The 15,867-nt window shown below is 57.4% G+C and overlaps 1 protein-coding gene across 1 annotated transcript in view; it reads right to left on the bottom strand.

Moving 5' to 3' along the window:
• Positions 1-378: 378 nt before the first annotated feature.
• LOC135192830 (antigen WC1.1-like) overlaps positions 379-15,867 on the bottom strand; it is a 29,215-nt gene continuing 13,726 nt past the window's right edge. The window contains 16 exon segments of the mRNA XM_064176205.1: positions 379-395; positions 719-1,033; positions 1,118-1,180; positions 1,634-1,812; positions 1,814-1,943; positions 2,298-2,634; positions 2,716-3,023; positions 3,185-3,499; positions 3,896-4,030; positions 4,991-5,305; positions 5,881-6,195; positions 6,546-6,860; positions 6,945-7,037; positions 7,433-7,738; positions 7,966-8,024; positions 8,142-8,274. Coding sequence (XP_064032275.1) covers positions 379-395; positions 719-1,033; positions 1,118-1,180; positions 1,634-1,812; positions 1,814-1,943; positions 2,298-2,634; positions 2,716-3,023; positions 3,185-3,499; positions 3,896-4,030; positions 4,991-5,305; positions 5,881-6,195; positions 6,546-6,860; positions 6,945-7,037; positions 7,433-7,738; positions 7,966-8,024; positions 8,142-8,274 — 3,335 coding nt within the window.

The raw sequence follows: 15,867 nt of genomic DNA, 5'->3' as shown, positions 1-15,867 counted from the left end.
GAGAAGGGCTCCCAGGACGATGCAGATGATGACAGGCACTGAGACACTGCTGCTGCTGCTGGTCCGACGGCCCCCAGGGGCACCTGCATGGGCAGCAGCAGAGCAAGGGCAGCAGCAGGCCAAGGACAATGTGTGGCCAGCACACCCCAGTGCTTAACCCACTACACTGTGTGCAGACAACTGCAGGGGTGAGCAAAGGGAAAGCTCCCACCCTAGAGGGGAAGAGACAGCCCTGCCCAGCCCCACACCACTGCCCCAATGCCATCTTTGGAGATTTCACCCCCCAGAAAGGAGCCAATTCCCCCTAGCAGTTCATCAGAGCCTGGCCCTGGGCAGATGCAGCCCTGGCAGGGAGGAGAGGTTACCTGCTTGGGGGGCTTAGCCCCTGGGTGCATCTGCAGGGGCAGAAAAGGAATAGCCCTGACACATGCCAACAGAACTGCCCCTCCTGTGGTGCTGCTCAGGCTGCCCAGCACACAGCACAGGGCCCTGCTCCAGGTTGTGCTCAGATGGCACAGGCAGTGCAGGAACTGCCCGGGGGCTGCAGGGCTCTGCTCACAGAGGCTGGAGAACATCCAGCCAGGCAGCAGCTGCTGCCCACTTGGCACCAGGCTGCCACGGCCTTGCTGTCTCTGGGGCCATGAAGGCACCCAGCGGGGAAAATGCTTTCCCAGCTCCTTGCCCCTAGCCCAGAGAGGGCTCCCTGCCCCTCACTCACCTGAGCAGCTCACAGCAGCATCCTCCTTGTGCCGGCAGACACCGCTGTCCCCAGGCCGGGCCCAGCACTCCTGCAGAGATGGCTCTGTGCCCTGGCACTCCACCTGCTCCAGCCAGATGGGGCCTGTCCCCTCCCCAAAGGCAGCCTCCCCCGGGGCAGACAGCACAGGGCCACAGCCCAGCTGCCTGCATGCCACCTGGGCATCCTGCCTGTCCCAGGAGTCGTCGCACACCGTGCCCCAGGAGCCGTGCAGCCAGACCTCCACTCTGCCTGAGCACCTGTGCTGCCCTCCCACGGCACGAATCTTCTCCCTGGCTGGAGAAGGCAGAGCCCTGCCAGGGCAGCAGGAGAGCAGGCAGAGCCCTGCCGGCTGAGAGGGGTGTGCAGAGGAGCAGCTACCTGTGCAGTTCCTGGAGTCTGGGCATGGGGCTGAGAGATCTGCAGACACTTCTGGTCGTTTCCCTGCAGAAGAAAATGCTGCAGTGAAAGGGCTGCTGGACAGGGGTGCTGCAGCAGAGAGTGAGGCTGAGCTCGGCTCCTGACTTCCCCTGCATCCTCAGTCATGACAGGAACTAAATGTGTCACTTAGTGGGGACACACAGCAGTGTGGGACCCCTGATTCCCAGAGCAGTGAAAGTGTGCTCATGAGTTTTCCTTAAATCCATGTCTGGTCTTTCCTGAGACCTTCCCTGGACACAAATTTGCCTCGCCCAAATTGGGGAGGGGGTGCAGGACCCCAGTTGGAACCTGCTAGGGAAGGTGTGGGGCTCTTGGAGCTACAGACCCACCTTTACTGCCAGCAGGAGAAGGGTATGGCACATCAAGGGTCCCTTTTGGCTCTGCCTTTGTGCTTGTCTGTACCCAGTTGAGAGTAGGATGCGGGGGCATGCTGGTGCCCATCTAGCTCAGAATTACCATGGCAGATAATGTGGGTCTCATCTCTCAGGTCTTCACAAGAGTGCAGGTGCCAGGGAGCAGAGGGACACTGCCAGAAGGAGCTGTTTCTCTCCCCACACTGCACTCGATCCAGCCAGGCAGCAGCAGACACCCTAGCAGAGGGCAGGTTTGTATCCAGGTCCCCTGTGTCCCCACAGCTCCTTGCATGCCAGAGAGACAGCTGTGGGAGTCATTGAGTTGGAGCAGACATTGCCCCAGGTGCCATTGTAGAACACCTGCAGGTGCCCGGAGCAGTTGCTGCTGTTCTCCAGCCTCAGGGCCACGAACTCTGGGAGGAAAGGACTCAGATGGGACCAAGCTGGTCTGGGACTCTGGGAGCAGGGACACTCCTGCACGTCCCAGGCCCTCAGCCAGACAAAGTCACTGCCGACATGACCCCCTTGAACTGACAGGCAGGGAAAGGGCCATGAAGAGCAGGCAGCCCTGCACTCCCTGTTGGGCCTTGAGGACAGCTGATCTCATCAGGTTACCCAGTGGCACTGAGGGGACACCTGAGTGCAGTGGCATCCTCAGGCTTGGATAGGGCAGGGGCACAGAGGCAGCAGGAACAGCCTTGTCCATTGCTCTGCCGCTTCCCAGCCTGCCCAGGCACTGTGCTCCCAGCACAGCTCCCAGCACACACCTGAGCAGATGACTCCGGCGTCCTCTTTGTGCCCGCAGTCGTGCTGCCCCCAGGGCCCTGCCGGGCACTCCCAGAGAGCAGCTTCGGCCCCGGAGCAGTTGACCCCATCCAGCCAGATGTGCCCAGAGCCTGCCCCGAAGCCAGCGGAGCCAACCGCCTGCAGCGCCCCTCCGCAGCCCAGCTGCTGGCAAACGACGCTGGCATCGGCCAGGTCCCAGCTGTCATCGCAGACGCTGCCCCAGCTGCCCTGCGAGTAGATCTCCACTCTGCCCTCGCAGCGCCCGCGGCCCCCTGCCAGCCGCACCTGCCGGCTCTCTGCAGCAGGAAGAAGCCCCAGCTGCTGTCAGGGGCTGCTGCCCAGCCAGCACACAGCCTGGGGGCCCTGGCAGTGCCACTCACCACTGCAAGCGACCCCCACATCCTCTGCAATGCCTGCTGACAGCACGCTCTGGGGCAGGGAGGTGTTGCAGAGCTGCAGGCTGGCCTCGTGCCCTGCACACCGCACCCCTCGCAGCCCCACGGGGCCCTGCCCTCTCTCAGCCTTGGGCAGGGTGTAGGCTGCCTCTGCCTCTCCGCACCGCAGCTGCCGGCACACCACGCTGGCCTCCTGCAGGTGCCACTGCTCTGCCAGGACCCTGCCCCACGTCCCACGCCGCAAGATCTCCACTCGTCCATCGCAGCGGCTCCCTCCACCCACCAGCCGCAGGGAAGCGGAGCCAGCTGGGCCTGGGGAGAGCAACCGTGGAGCAGCCCTTGGGGGCACCCAGGAGCCCAGCAGCCTGTGCCACATCTCCAGGCTCTGGCACCACTGCAGGCCCTTGCAGCTCTCCTGCTCTGCCTCAGGCAAGGGCAGACTGCAGCTCTGCCAGCATTCTGCCAGCGCTCACCTGAGCAAATGACAGCAGCGTCGTGCTCATGGGAGCACAGAGAGGCCCCCAGGCTGCTCACGGGGCACTGGCCCAGCTGGGCTTCAGTGCCAGCACAGTGGAAGGAGTCTCTCCAGACAGGGCCTGTGCCTCTCCCAAAATGGCCTCTTTCCGGAACGGACTCAGCAAAGCCACAGTTGAGGTGATGACAGAGAACGTGGGCGTCCAGCAGGTCCCAGCGCCAGTCACAGAGGGTGCCCCAGGTCCCCTGCACTTGGACCTCCACCCTCCCCTCACAGCCTCTGCTGCCATTCACCAGCCTGAACCCTGTGAACCCTGGGACAGAGAAAGATGCAAAGAGTGCCTTGGTGCTCTTGCACCCTCCAGAGCTGCAGGCCAGGGCACAGGGGCAGCCTGCCAGCCTCCTCCTCCTGCTACCTGATCTTAGGGCTGCAGGCAACCACATCCCCACTCCTGCCCTCACACCCCAAGCAGCACAGGTTCTGCTCCCTTTCCTCACACACTCTTGCTGTCCAACACCCTACCCTGTGTCCTTATGTGTGCAGGTGACTCCAACAGCATCTGCATGGCTGCAGGGCTGGGTCCTGGGGGATCCCCTGGGGCAGGATATAAGAAAAGATTCATTCCCCACACACTGCAGCTCTCTGTCCCACATGGGACCAGCCCAATCTCCAAACTGAGCTGCCCCATGCACAGACAGGGCTGTGCCACACTGCAGCTCCCTGCAGACCACGTTGGCAGCTTTCAGATCAAAGTCTGAGGCACAGACAGGTTTCCACTCCTTCCCATCATGGATTTCCACACGTCCTGAGCAGGGACTGCCCCCTCCAACCAGTTGGACAAAGCCTGGGGAAACCAAAGCCCTTTGTGAATTCCCAGAGCGTTTGGACACTGAGATGCTCACATCCCATCTCACAGCCAAGGAGACCACAAGCAGAGTCACACAGGCACCCCAGCAGCTCCCAGTGGGTCTTGATGGCAATAGTAAACCAGGACCCCTCCTGCCCATCTACAACCACACCTATGAGAGGTTCACAGGAATAGGATCCTCATCTGTGGACAAGGTGCACTGCCAGGCTGACACATTCCTATCACTAGGTGGTCATAGGGCAAGAAAGCAGGTAGAGGAGTCTCCAGTGCAAGGACAGGCAGTAAGGACAGGCAGCAAGTGCTGCTCAGTCCCTACAGGTACGGAGCAGCCAGGGGCTGCACCAGAGAGCACAGCCTGAGCATCAGCTCAGCAGTGACTGTATAGGGTCATATCCCTCTGGGCTGGCTCCCAGGGAGTGCCCCAGGAAGAGGGATGATGTGGCCATGGACCACCCTACTCTTCTGCCTGAGTCCTGTGAGCCTCTCCTCTTAGTTGCCACTCTGCTTTGGGGACTCATTTGTATGAGGGGACAAGGCAAATGTCCCAGGAGGCCTTGTGTCCATCCCTGGGCTGTGGGTGCCCTTAGGAGCTGCCCTTGGTGCCTCTGGCATGGACAGATCCAGTCCTTGGTACTGCGAGATAGCTGCTGTGTGAACAGGAGATAAAACTGACTGCAGGACTAAGTGGGCATTCATCTCCCAGTCCCTGGCACTGACCAAGGCTGGGCTGAGCCACACTGGGGGTCAGGCAGTGCCACTTCCCACCAGGCATTCCTCAGGATGTAGGGAAAGCTGCAAGGACAGCCCCAGCTCAGCAGTGTCACCAGCCACACTGGGCCCTCCTCCACTGCCCCCTTGTTTCCCTGAGGGCACAGCCAGCTGCCTTCCCCCATCCCAGTAGCAGGGGAGAGGGACAGGCTCCTCCAATCCATGTACCTGAACAGGTCACTCCAACATCCTCATTATGACCACAGTTGTTCTCACCCCATCCTCTGTGTGTGCAGTCAGACAGGGCAGACTCGGAGCCATCACACTGAACATCATCCATCCAAATGGGGCCAGATCCTGGCCCAAAGCTTCGACCGAAATGAACTTCCAGAGCAGATCCACATTGCAGCTGCCTACAAACCACTGCAGCATCCTTCATGTCCCAGTGGTCACCACACACAGTCCCCCACTGTCCCTCGTGTTTCACCTCCACTCTCCCAGCACAGCACCTGCCGCCATCTGCCAGCCTCACCTCTGCATCTCCTTCAAACACAGACATGGGAATGGTCAGGAGAGTTCTGAGCAGCAGACTGCAGGTCTGGAGGTTCATCCTGCATAGCATTTGTCAGTGTGCACCGTAGGAGCCCTCAAGACTCTGCATTGCCCTTGAAGCATTGGATACTCCCTCTCCTCATCACAGGCTGCAAGGAACTGAGGTTGCCCAGCACAAGAACTTCTGCTTCTGCCTCTCCCTGATCTTTCCCTCATTCCAGTAACTAATTGTGTGTCTCTCAGTGGGGACACACAGCAGTGTGGAGCTCCTGACTCCCAGAGCAGTGGGAGGCTGCTCATGGCTTTTATTCAACACTATATCTGGTCTCCGCTGAGGCCTTGACTGGAGACAATTTTGCCTCACCCAGGTGGGGGTTGGAGTGCAAGACCCCAGTGGGGACCTATTGGGGAAGGTGTGGAGTTCTGAGAGCTTCAGTCCCACCTTTGCTACCAGCAGAAGGATATGGCACATCAAAGGTCCCTCTTAGCCTTGTCTTTGTGCTTGTCTGTACCCAGTTGAGAGTAGGATGCAGGGGGATGGTGGTGCCCATCTAGCTCAGAATTACCATGGCAGATAATGTGGGTCTCATCTCTCAGGTCTTCACAAGAGTGCAGGTGCCAGGGAGCAGAGGGACACTGCCAGAAGGAGCTGTTTCTCTCCCCACACTGCACTCGATCCAGCCAGGCAGCAGCAGACACCCTAGCAGAGGGCAGGTTTGCATCCAGGTATCCTGTGTCCTCACAGCCCAGCTCCTTGCATGCCAGTGAGACAGTTCTGAGAGTCATTGAGTTGGAGCAGACATTGCCCCAGGTGCCATTGTAGAACACCTGCAGGCGCCCGGAGCAGTTGCTGCTGTTCTCCAGCCTCAGGGTCACGAACTCTGGGAGGAAAGGGCTCAGATGGGATCAGGCTGGTCTGGAGCTGTGGGAGCAGGGATATTCCTGCACGTCCCAGGCCCTCAGCCAAAGTCACTGACCACATGACCCCCTTGAAGTGTCAGGCAGGGAAAGGACCCTGAAGAACAGGCAGCCCTGTACTCCCTGCTGAGCCTTGAGGACAGCTGATCTCATCAGGTTACCCAGTGGCACTGAGGGGACATCTGAGTGCAGTGGCATCCTCCGGCTTGGCTTGGGCAGGGACACAGAGGCAGCAGGAACAGCCTTGTCCATTGCTCTGCCGCTTCCCAGCCTGCCCAGGCACTGTGCTCCCAGCACAGCTCCCAGCACACACCTGAGCAGATGACTCCAGCGTCCTCTTTGTGCCCGCAGTCGTGCTGCCCCCAGGGCCCTGCCGGGCACTCCCAGAGAGCAGCTTCGGCCCCGGAGCAGTTGACCCCATCCAGCCAGATGTGCCCAGAGCCTGCCCCGAAGCCAGCGGAGCCAACCGCCTGCAGCGCCCCTCCGCAGCCCAGCTGCTGGCAAACGACGCTGGCATCGGCCAGGTCCCAGCTGTCATCGCAGACGCTGCCCCAGCTGCCCCGGGAGTAGATCTCCACTCTGCCCTCGCAGCGCCCACGGCCCTCTGCCAGCCGCATCTGCCGGCTGCCTGCAGCAGGAAGAAGCCCCAGCTGCTGTCAGGGGCTGCTGCCCAGCCAGCACACAGCCTGGGGGCCCTGGCAGTGCCACTCACCACTGCAAGCGACCCCCACATCCTCTGCAATGCCTGCTGACAGCACGCTCTGGGGCAGGGAGGTGTTGCAGAGCTGCAGGCTGGCCTCGTGCCCTGCACACCACACCCCTCGCAGCCCCATGGGGCCCTGCCCTCTCTCAGCCTTGGGCAGGGTGTAGGCTGCCTCTGCCTCTCCGCACCGCAGCTGCCGGCACACCACGCTGGCCTCCTGCAGGTGCCACTGCTCTGCCAGGACCCTGCCCCACGTCCCACGCCGCAAGATTTCCACTCGTCCATCGCAGCGGCTCCCTCCACCCACCAGCCGCAGGGAAGCGGAGCCAGCTGGGCCTGGGGAGAGCAACCGTGGAGCAGCCCTTGGGGGCACCCAGGAGCCCAGCAGCCTGTGCCACATCTCCACGCTCTGGCACCACTGCAGGCCCTTGCAGCTCTCCTGCTTTGCCTCAGGCAAGGGCAGACTGCAGCTCTGCCAGCATTTGGCCAGCGCTCACCTGAGCAAATGACAGCAGCGTCCTGCTCATGGGAGCACAGAGAGGCCCCCAGGCTGCTCACGGGGCACTGGCCCAGCTGGGCTTCAGTGCCAGCACAGTGGAAGGAGTCTCTCCAGACAGGGCCTGTGCCTCTCCCAAAGTGGCCTCCTTCCGGAACGGACTCAGCAAAGCCACAGTTGAGGTGACGACAGAGAACGTGGGCGTCCAGCATGTCCCAGCGCCAGTCACAGAGGGTGTCCCAGGTCCCCTGCACTTGAATCTCCACCCTCCCCTCACAGCCTCTGCTGCCATTCACCAGCCTGTATTCTTTGAAATCAGGGCCAAAGAAAGATGCAAAGAGTGCCTTGGTGCTCTTGCACCCTCCAGAGCTGCAGGCCAGGGCACAGGGGCAGCCTGCTATTTTCCTGCTGCCTGATCTTAGGGCTGCAGGCAACCACATCCCAGCTCCTGTCCTCACACCCAGCCCAGCACTGGGCATGCTGACACTCCCCAGCACACTCTTGCTATCCAACCCCAAAACCCTGAGTCCTTACGTGTGCAGGTGACTCCAACAGCATCTGCATGGCTGCAGGGCTGGGTCCTGGGGGATCCCCTGGGGCAGGATATAAGAAAAGATTCATTCCCCACACATTGCAGCTCTCTGTCCCACATGGGACCAGCCCAATCTCCAAACTGAGCTGTCCCATGCACAGACAGGGCTGTGCCACACTGCAGCTCCCTGCAGACCACGTTGGCAGCTTTCAGATCAAAGTCTGAGGCACAGACAGGTTTCCACTCCTTCCCATCATCAATCTCCACACGTCCTGAGCAGGGACTGTCCCCTCCAATCAGCTGGACCAAGCCTGGAGGAACCAAAGACCCCTGTGAGATCCCAGAGCCCTCAGGCACTTGGATGCTCACAGCCCATCTCGTAGTCATGCAGACCAAAGCAGAGCCACACAAACCTCAGCTGCTCCCACTTGATCTTGGTGTCACATACACACCAAAATGCCCCTGCTGCTCTGCAGCCCCTCCTCTGACACCAGCATAGGAATGTGGTCATCAGACAGGGTCAAAGGACAAGGCCAGTCTGACAAATCCCCATCCCTGGGTTGGCAGAGAGCAAGAGAGCAGGCAGGGGAGTCCCCAGTGCAAGGACAGGCACTCAAAAAGGCAGCAAGCACTGCCCAGTCCCTACTGGTGCAGGGCAGCCAGCGGATGGCCCAGGCAGCAGAGGCTGGGCAGCAGCTCAGCACTGCGTGAAGTGGGTCATATTTCTGTGGGCTGGATCCCAGGGAATGCCCCTGGAAGAGGGATGATGTGGCCATGGACCACCCTGTTCTTCTGCCTGAGCCAAATGACCTTCCCCTCTTAGCCACCACTCTGCTCTGGGGACCTGTTTCTATCAGGGGACAACCCACAAGTTCCTGATCATCTTGGGACCATCCCAGAACAGTTGTTGGCCCTTGGAGCCTCTGACATGGAGGGATCCAGTCCTCAGTGCTGCCAGATAGCAGCTGTATGTGTAAGGGATAAAACTGACTGCATGACCAAATGGGCATTCATCTCCCAGTCCCTGGCACTGACCAAGGGTGGATTGAGCCACACTGGGGGCACTGCCAGCAGACATCCCTCAGGATGCAGGGAAAGCAGCAAGGACAGCCCCAGCTCAGCAGTGTCAGCAACCACACCGGGCCCTTCTCCAGTGCCCCCTTGTTTCCCTGAGGGCACAGCCAGCTGCCTTCCCCCATCCCAGTCACAAGGGGGTGGGACAGGATGTCCCTGTACCTGAACAGGTCACTCCAGCATCCTGAGCATGGTCACAGATTCCCTGAGCCTCGTTCGAGAATCTGCAGTCAGACAGGGCAGACTCAGAGCCATCACACTCAACAAGAGCCACAATAATGGGGCCAGATCCTGGCCCAAAGTGTGCATTTGAATGAGCTTCCAGAGCAGATCCACATTGCAGCTGCCTACAAACCACTGCAGCATCCTTCTTGTCCCAGGAGGAACCACACACAGTGTGCCACTGTCCCCTGTATTTCATTTCCACTCTCCCAGCACAGTGCCTGCTGCCATTCACCAGCCTCACCTCCAAGGTGCCTTCAAACACAGACATGGGAATGGTCAGGAATGTTCTGAGCCCCAAACTGTAGGTCAGGAGGTTTCCCAAGCCCAGAATTTGACAAAGTCACCAGGATAGGAGCCCTCCACAGCCTGCATTGTCCTTGGGAGATGGGAGGTTCCCTCTCCTCCTCACAGGCTGCAAAGAAGTGAGGGTGCCCAGCACAAGCCCTGCAGTGCCATTGCCTACCCCACAGGCTGTGCCACCTCATCTCAAACCAACATCTCTTTCCAAGGATCGAACTCAAACTGTGTCTGGCCTTGCACAGTGAACCCTCTCCTACCCAGCACACCCTGTGCAGCCCTGTGCACCCAGACCCACAGCTCCCTCTCCCAGCCAGGCACAGGGCAAGGCACACACTTGGTTGATTGCAGCACCTTCTGCTTTTCTCCCCACTGGCACATGCAAAGAAACCTCATTCCCAGGCCTTCCCCAATGGCCATGCTGGTGCCCACCTTCCTCAGGCCATGGCACAAGGGGAGCAGCACTTACCCCTGCACAGCTGCACCCAGAGCTTGAGCCACAGAAGCCAAGCGAGCAGGAGTCCTTCTGTGCCCATCCTGAGAGTCCTGCCCTGCTGGCACAGCTCCTGGCAACTCACACAAAGAAATATGCTGGGAGGGTGAACTCTCTCTGCGGGAGGCTGAACTATCTCTGGGGCAGATAAGCAGCTGCAGGAGGAGCCAATCGAAGCAGCAGCACTTTTCAGACGCTATCGGCAGCTCGCTCCCCTCCGACACAGCCCAGCCCTCCAATGAGCTTCTCCAGCGCCCTTCATGACCATATATGAGGGACAGATGTGTCCTGCTGTGGGTGTCAGGGAGGCTGTGGCAGGGGATTGTCCTGGGACAGTGTGGCTGTGCAGGGCAAATGGCTCTGTCACCCCTTGCACCCCACTGTGTGGACTGGGAGCACTCAGCAGCTCCTACACAGGCCTCATCCTGGAAGCCAAGGGGCAAGTGTCCAGCTGCTCCTGAGCTGTGGGAACCATGGAGGTGGGGCTGCTGTGGGGTCTGTGTCAGGATGGGAAGGCAACAGCCTCTGCCCTTGCTCCTGCCTCTACTGTGCTGGTTGCAGCAGCTGGCAAAGATCCGTGTCCAGGGCAAGGTCTCCATGCCAGAAGTGCTGCTGGCACATCCCTTGCACAGAGCCCCACAGGGAGTCCCTGTCAGGAGCTGGGGCTGGGACATGTCCCTGCCCTGGCAGCAGCAGACCTGCAGGCTGAGGCTCAGCCCTGTGCCTGACTCTCAGCATGTCACCAAGGGGCAGTTATTCCCCACAGGCACATCAGGAGCTGGAGCTGCAGGTGCACAAACCACAGCCCACGTCACCTCGCAGCGCTGCCTGCGCTCCCCCTGCGGTACCCAGGCAGGAAGTTGTGGTTTCCTCCTGGCACTCTGCCCAGGAACATCCCTGCTGTACCCCTGAGCCACCCCAACCCTGACTACAGCAGCCAGGGCTGTAGGGGATGCTCCTTTAGCCTCACAGACACAGGAAGCTCCTGACCACCCTGGTGACACCATGGTGGCTCCCAGCTGCTCTGTACCTGGCCCCACAGCTACACACCACCACTAGGGACATGACCTCACAGCTCCTGCTGCCCCCCACTGCATGCTCAGTACTTGTCCTGACAGTGACCTCACACCCTCTGACTTCTGCTGCCATGTCCTCTGCACTCACTGTCTCACAGGGCCATGCACAGCCTGAGCTGCTGCCATTGGTGGTTCTCCCCAGGGGACACTTTGAGAGATCTCTGAATGTTCTGTTGGTGACAGCAGCCCCCACAGCAGCCCTGTGCCTGCTCCTGCCTGAGCAGCTACTCCAGCACTGGTGACATCACCAGATGGACATTCACAAGCCAGGGGCTTGCTCCTGGCCTATGCAACACTCAGACACAGCTGATGTCAGAGCACCTAAACCTGCCCTGAGCCTGCTCCTGGCCCCTCAGCTATTCAGGCACCAGTGACCTCACAAACACCTGCAGTAGCTCTTGTTCTGCTCCTAACCCTGGCCCCTCCTAACTCAGGCACCAGTGACCCCACAAGACACCACACACCCCATGGCCCTGCTCTTGTCTGCTCAGATACTAGGCCAGCAGTGACTCCAGAAGCACCACACAACCATGGGCCTGATCCTGCACTGTCAGCTGACTGGTCACAGGTGACCTTGCAAACACCTACACAGCAGAGCTGCTTGCTCCTGGCCTACCAGGTTCCAGGCACCTGTGACCTCAAATGCTCCAACACAAGATGTGTCTCTCCTGGTCTCCTCAGGCACCTCTGACATCACAGGGACATTCCCAATTGTTGTGGAAGGGCAATATAGGCCTAAGAGATGTCCTGGCTTGTCCGGACATGACCCCATGATCCACTTCCCTCTCTGCTGAAGTGGGCAGCAACACAGCAAAGAAGACAAAAGGCCTGGAGACACCCAGAGTGCTTTGGGGAGAAACAAGGTGCACAGACTTGTTGGTGCATGGCCTGTGTTTGCCCAAATAAGGATCAACCATTCTCCTGGGGTCACCTAACATGAAATTGGCAACGTGCCATTCTGATTGGCTAGTCTCTGTGGCCAGATGGAGCCATCACACTTGGGTGGTTGATAATAGATATGGGTGAGGTACAACAACCTGCTCTGCCTCAGAGTGCTTTGCTCTGCCTCATCAGGTTCTGCCTCATCAAGCTCTGCCTTGCCATGCTCCAGATCAGCTTTGCTGTATAACTACAAGCTTGGATGCTTCAAGCTTGTCCACCTGCAAGTTTTACCATGCCTCAGTTTACCAGGGGGAGGCATTAAGTGCCTTGACACTGTAGGCAAGAATTAGCCACCAGCAAGGCACCTGTCTGCCTGCACACCTGCAGCCCTCCGTGAGGAACTGGGAACTCTGGAAGTATCAAGATCAGGTCAGAGACCTTCTCACCTCCAGCATCCTGCTAGAGCCCTGGGGAAAACTTCAACATCCTTCAAGAGCTACCAGACTGTATGCAGGGCATAAATCCTGCCAGATTGGTTTGGCCCCTGCTCTCCTCCTCCTCCCCTGTTCCAGAGCCCAGGAGTTGAGCTGATGAGCAGACAAAACAACAGAAGGCTTAGCTCCAGCAAAGCCCTTAAGGTTAAGAGTTTAGCACCACTGAGCCAGGTGCCTTGAGTCCATTTAGGCCAGATACTTGCAGCCACATGAGGCACAATACTTTGAATTCATTGGCCAAAACTTCTGCTCCTTGTGCCTATTTGTCAGTTTGATTTGCAAACAATGGATTTCATGGAGGAATGATTTGAAAAGCCTTTCCAGGGCCTTTCCACTGCTGTTCTGCAGCCAGGATCCAACCTCTCTTCAGACTGGAATCTTAGGCTCATTTTCCTTTGTGAACACCCAGGCTGAGTCCCCATTAGCAGATCATTTAGCTGCATCCCTGCCTGTAAAAAGGCTTTGTTTCAGTGGGGCCTGCCACGGACTTCAATGCCATGGGCATCAGAAGAGATGGGGGGTGTGATGGTTTGGGTGTTCCCTCCCCCCCCACACTTTAGAAATCACCCAGACTGGTCTCAGTCGGCTCTGGGAATATGAATGAAGCTATTTATTTGCAGCTGGCACAATATACAAGCAGATATTTACAGTACATAGAGTTATAGACAGAGATAGACAAGGTAAAAGGTAATACAGAAACACAACTCCCCACCCAGAAACCTGAGTCCCCAGGATGGGCCCTCAACCACCCCTGCACCTTCCCCCTGCCCCTCTCAACCTTACCCCAGTCCTAAGGAAGAATAGAGGTTCAGCTAAGAGGTTAAGAAGCAAAGGTGAGTGGAAGGTGAGGTTAGGGAGCTGCAGCTCAGTCAGCAGCCCAGCCAGAGTGAGACAAAATGGCCAGAGTGTTATCTAACATTTTTGTTTCTTCTTCAGCAAGACTCTGAGGGGAGTAGACACCACCACTGTTTTCCTTTCACAGCCTATGATCTAGTTCTTCTCACCAAAATATTCTAGCTAGCTTCAAACTAGCACAGGGCAAAGGCCTAACACAAGCCAAGCCAATCCAATCCAATCCAATCAGTTTATTACATCCCAAACATCTGCTTCTAGACCTTTCAGCAGAAGGCTACAAATTGTGTTAAACTGCAACTGGTTCCATGTACTTGGGTTGGAAATCACATAGTGATTGGTGTAGACATTCATCATATTCTGTCAGCAGCTCCTGCATTGTGTCTGAGCAATCCAAGTCAGCAGAGAGAGGTGAAACCCACAGCCTCCAGGCTTACATTTGTTTGTATTTGTTACACCAATCTCCGAGGCCATTCCAAGCTTCTATCACTGCTTCTGAGCTCCTGCACTCTCACCAGCTCATGGCTTCTGTTCCAGTATTTCAATTTCCAGTAGCTGCACCATTCCAACATTTCTATACAATCACTACATTTAATTTTACTATTCCAAACATTTCACAGTATCACAGTGTCACAGTGTCACAGTGTCACCAAGGTTGGAAGAGACCTCACAGATCATCAAGTCCAACCCTTTACCACAGAGCACAAGGCCAGACCATGGCACCAAGTGCCACGTCCAGTCCTGCCTTGAACAGCTCCAGGGATGGCGACTCCACCACCTCCCCGGGCAGCCCATTCCAGTGTCCAATGACTCTCTCAGTGAAGAACTTTCTCCTCACCTCCAGCCTAAATTTCCCCCGGTGCAGCCTGAGGCTGTGTCCTTTCGTTCTGGTGCTGGCCACCTGAGAGAAGAGAGCAACCTCCTCCTGGCCACAGCCACCCCTCAGGTAGTTGTAGACAGCAATAAGGTCTCCCCTGAGCCTTCTCTTCTCCAGGTTAACCAATCCCAGCTCCCTCAGCCTCTCCTTATAGGGCTGTGCTCAAGGCCTCTCCCCAGCCTCGTCGCCCTTCTCTGGACAAGCTCAAGCACCTCAATGACCCTCCTAAACTGGGGGGCCTGTCACGGAAAGTAGTTTGGGAGGTTGTGAGGGAAATACGTGAAGGCTCACTTGTGGATTTTCAAGTGATTTATTGCTCAAACACAGAGATCCCCTCCTGAACTAAATTCCCCACGTGAGTTCTTTTAGGATTGAAGTTGTAGAATAACATTTCAGAAAATAGCAGATAAAGGAGAGTCTGTGATTTCTTTAGAGTTCTTTTGAGTCTTTAAAGTTACTCAGTCTTTAGGTAAAGAGTTCTTTCTTTGGTTTACTCACGATTCAGCGGTTCAGATTAGCAGGATTTGAAGTTTGGGCGGTGTCCCTTTGTTCGTCAGGATCGGGCCCAAGCAGGTTTCAGGCCTCTGCGAGCCCCTCGTCGGGCAGGGCCGATCAGGAACGTGAGGTCACTGGAGCAGGAGCGAGGCAGGCAGGCAGGCTAGCGAGCGAGCAGGTAGGAGCAGGTACCAGCAAGCTCAAGCAAGCAAGCCCCGATCCAGGCAGGCACACCATTTTTATAATGTTCAAAAGAGGTAACCCTCCAGTCCAGGCTATTTTACGTTATTCTTACAGATTGGCACAAATTATAATTAACTTATACAATTGGACAGTCCTTACCAAAACAACCTGCAGGACCACCCAAAGTTCGGTCCATCAGCAGGTGGTCAGTGTGCCTGAGAACCAAGGCCGAAAGTTGGAAAACAAGGCCCATGTTTACCTTTTATCTCCTCTAGGGAGGAAACTTCTCATGGGACTAGAGTATTGTTTTGGTTTTACGATGCTTCTGGCTTAAAATGTGAGACACTGCAACTTTTACAACAGGGAGGCCTACTAAGGGCTTCTGCTACCCTCCATGACAGGGCCCAGAACTGGACAAAGTACTCAAGGTGTGGTCTAACCAATGCAAAGTACAGGGGCAGAATGACCTCCCTGCTCCTGCTGGCCACACCATGCCTGATGCAGGCCAGGATGCCATTGGCTCTCTTGGCCACCTGGGCACACTGCTGGCTCATGTTCAGGTGGGTATCAATCAGCACCCCCAGATCCCTTTCTGTCTGGCTGCTCTCCAGCCACTCTGACCCCAGCCTATATCTCTGCATGGGGTTGTTGTGGCCAAAGTGCAGCACCCTGCACTTGGAGCTATTATTTCCCCTTTTCTGTTGTTTTCTAAACAAAGGCAGTGCTTCCCAGCTCCCTGCACGGTGCCTTTTGCAAAGAGGCAGCAAGCACAACACTGAACACTGCTAACAAAGCAACTGTTCCCCACATCTGCCTGTGAGTGGGAATTGTTGGCAGCTCATGAAAATACCCAGATTCATTAATTGTGATCAAGACCTATGACCTATGCAAACACAACTGTTATCCCAGCATTCCTTTCCAGTTCTTAAGAGTACCTGCCCTCTGAGCTGGTATCC

This window comes from Pogoniulus pusillus, chromosome 44, assembly GCF_015220805.1.
Source record: "Pogoniulus pusillus isolate bPogPus1 chromosome 44, bPogPus1.pri, whole genome shotgun sequence".
In the NCBI taxonomy this organism is placed as follows: Eukaryota; Metazoa; Chordata; class Aves; order Piciformes; family Lybiidae; genus Pogoniulus; species Pogoniulus pusillus.
Note: the sequence above shows the minus strand (reverse complement) of the source record. Positions and strands in the feature narration are given on the sequence as shown.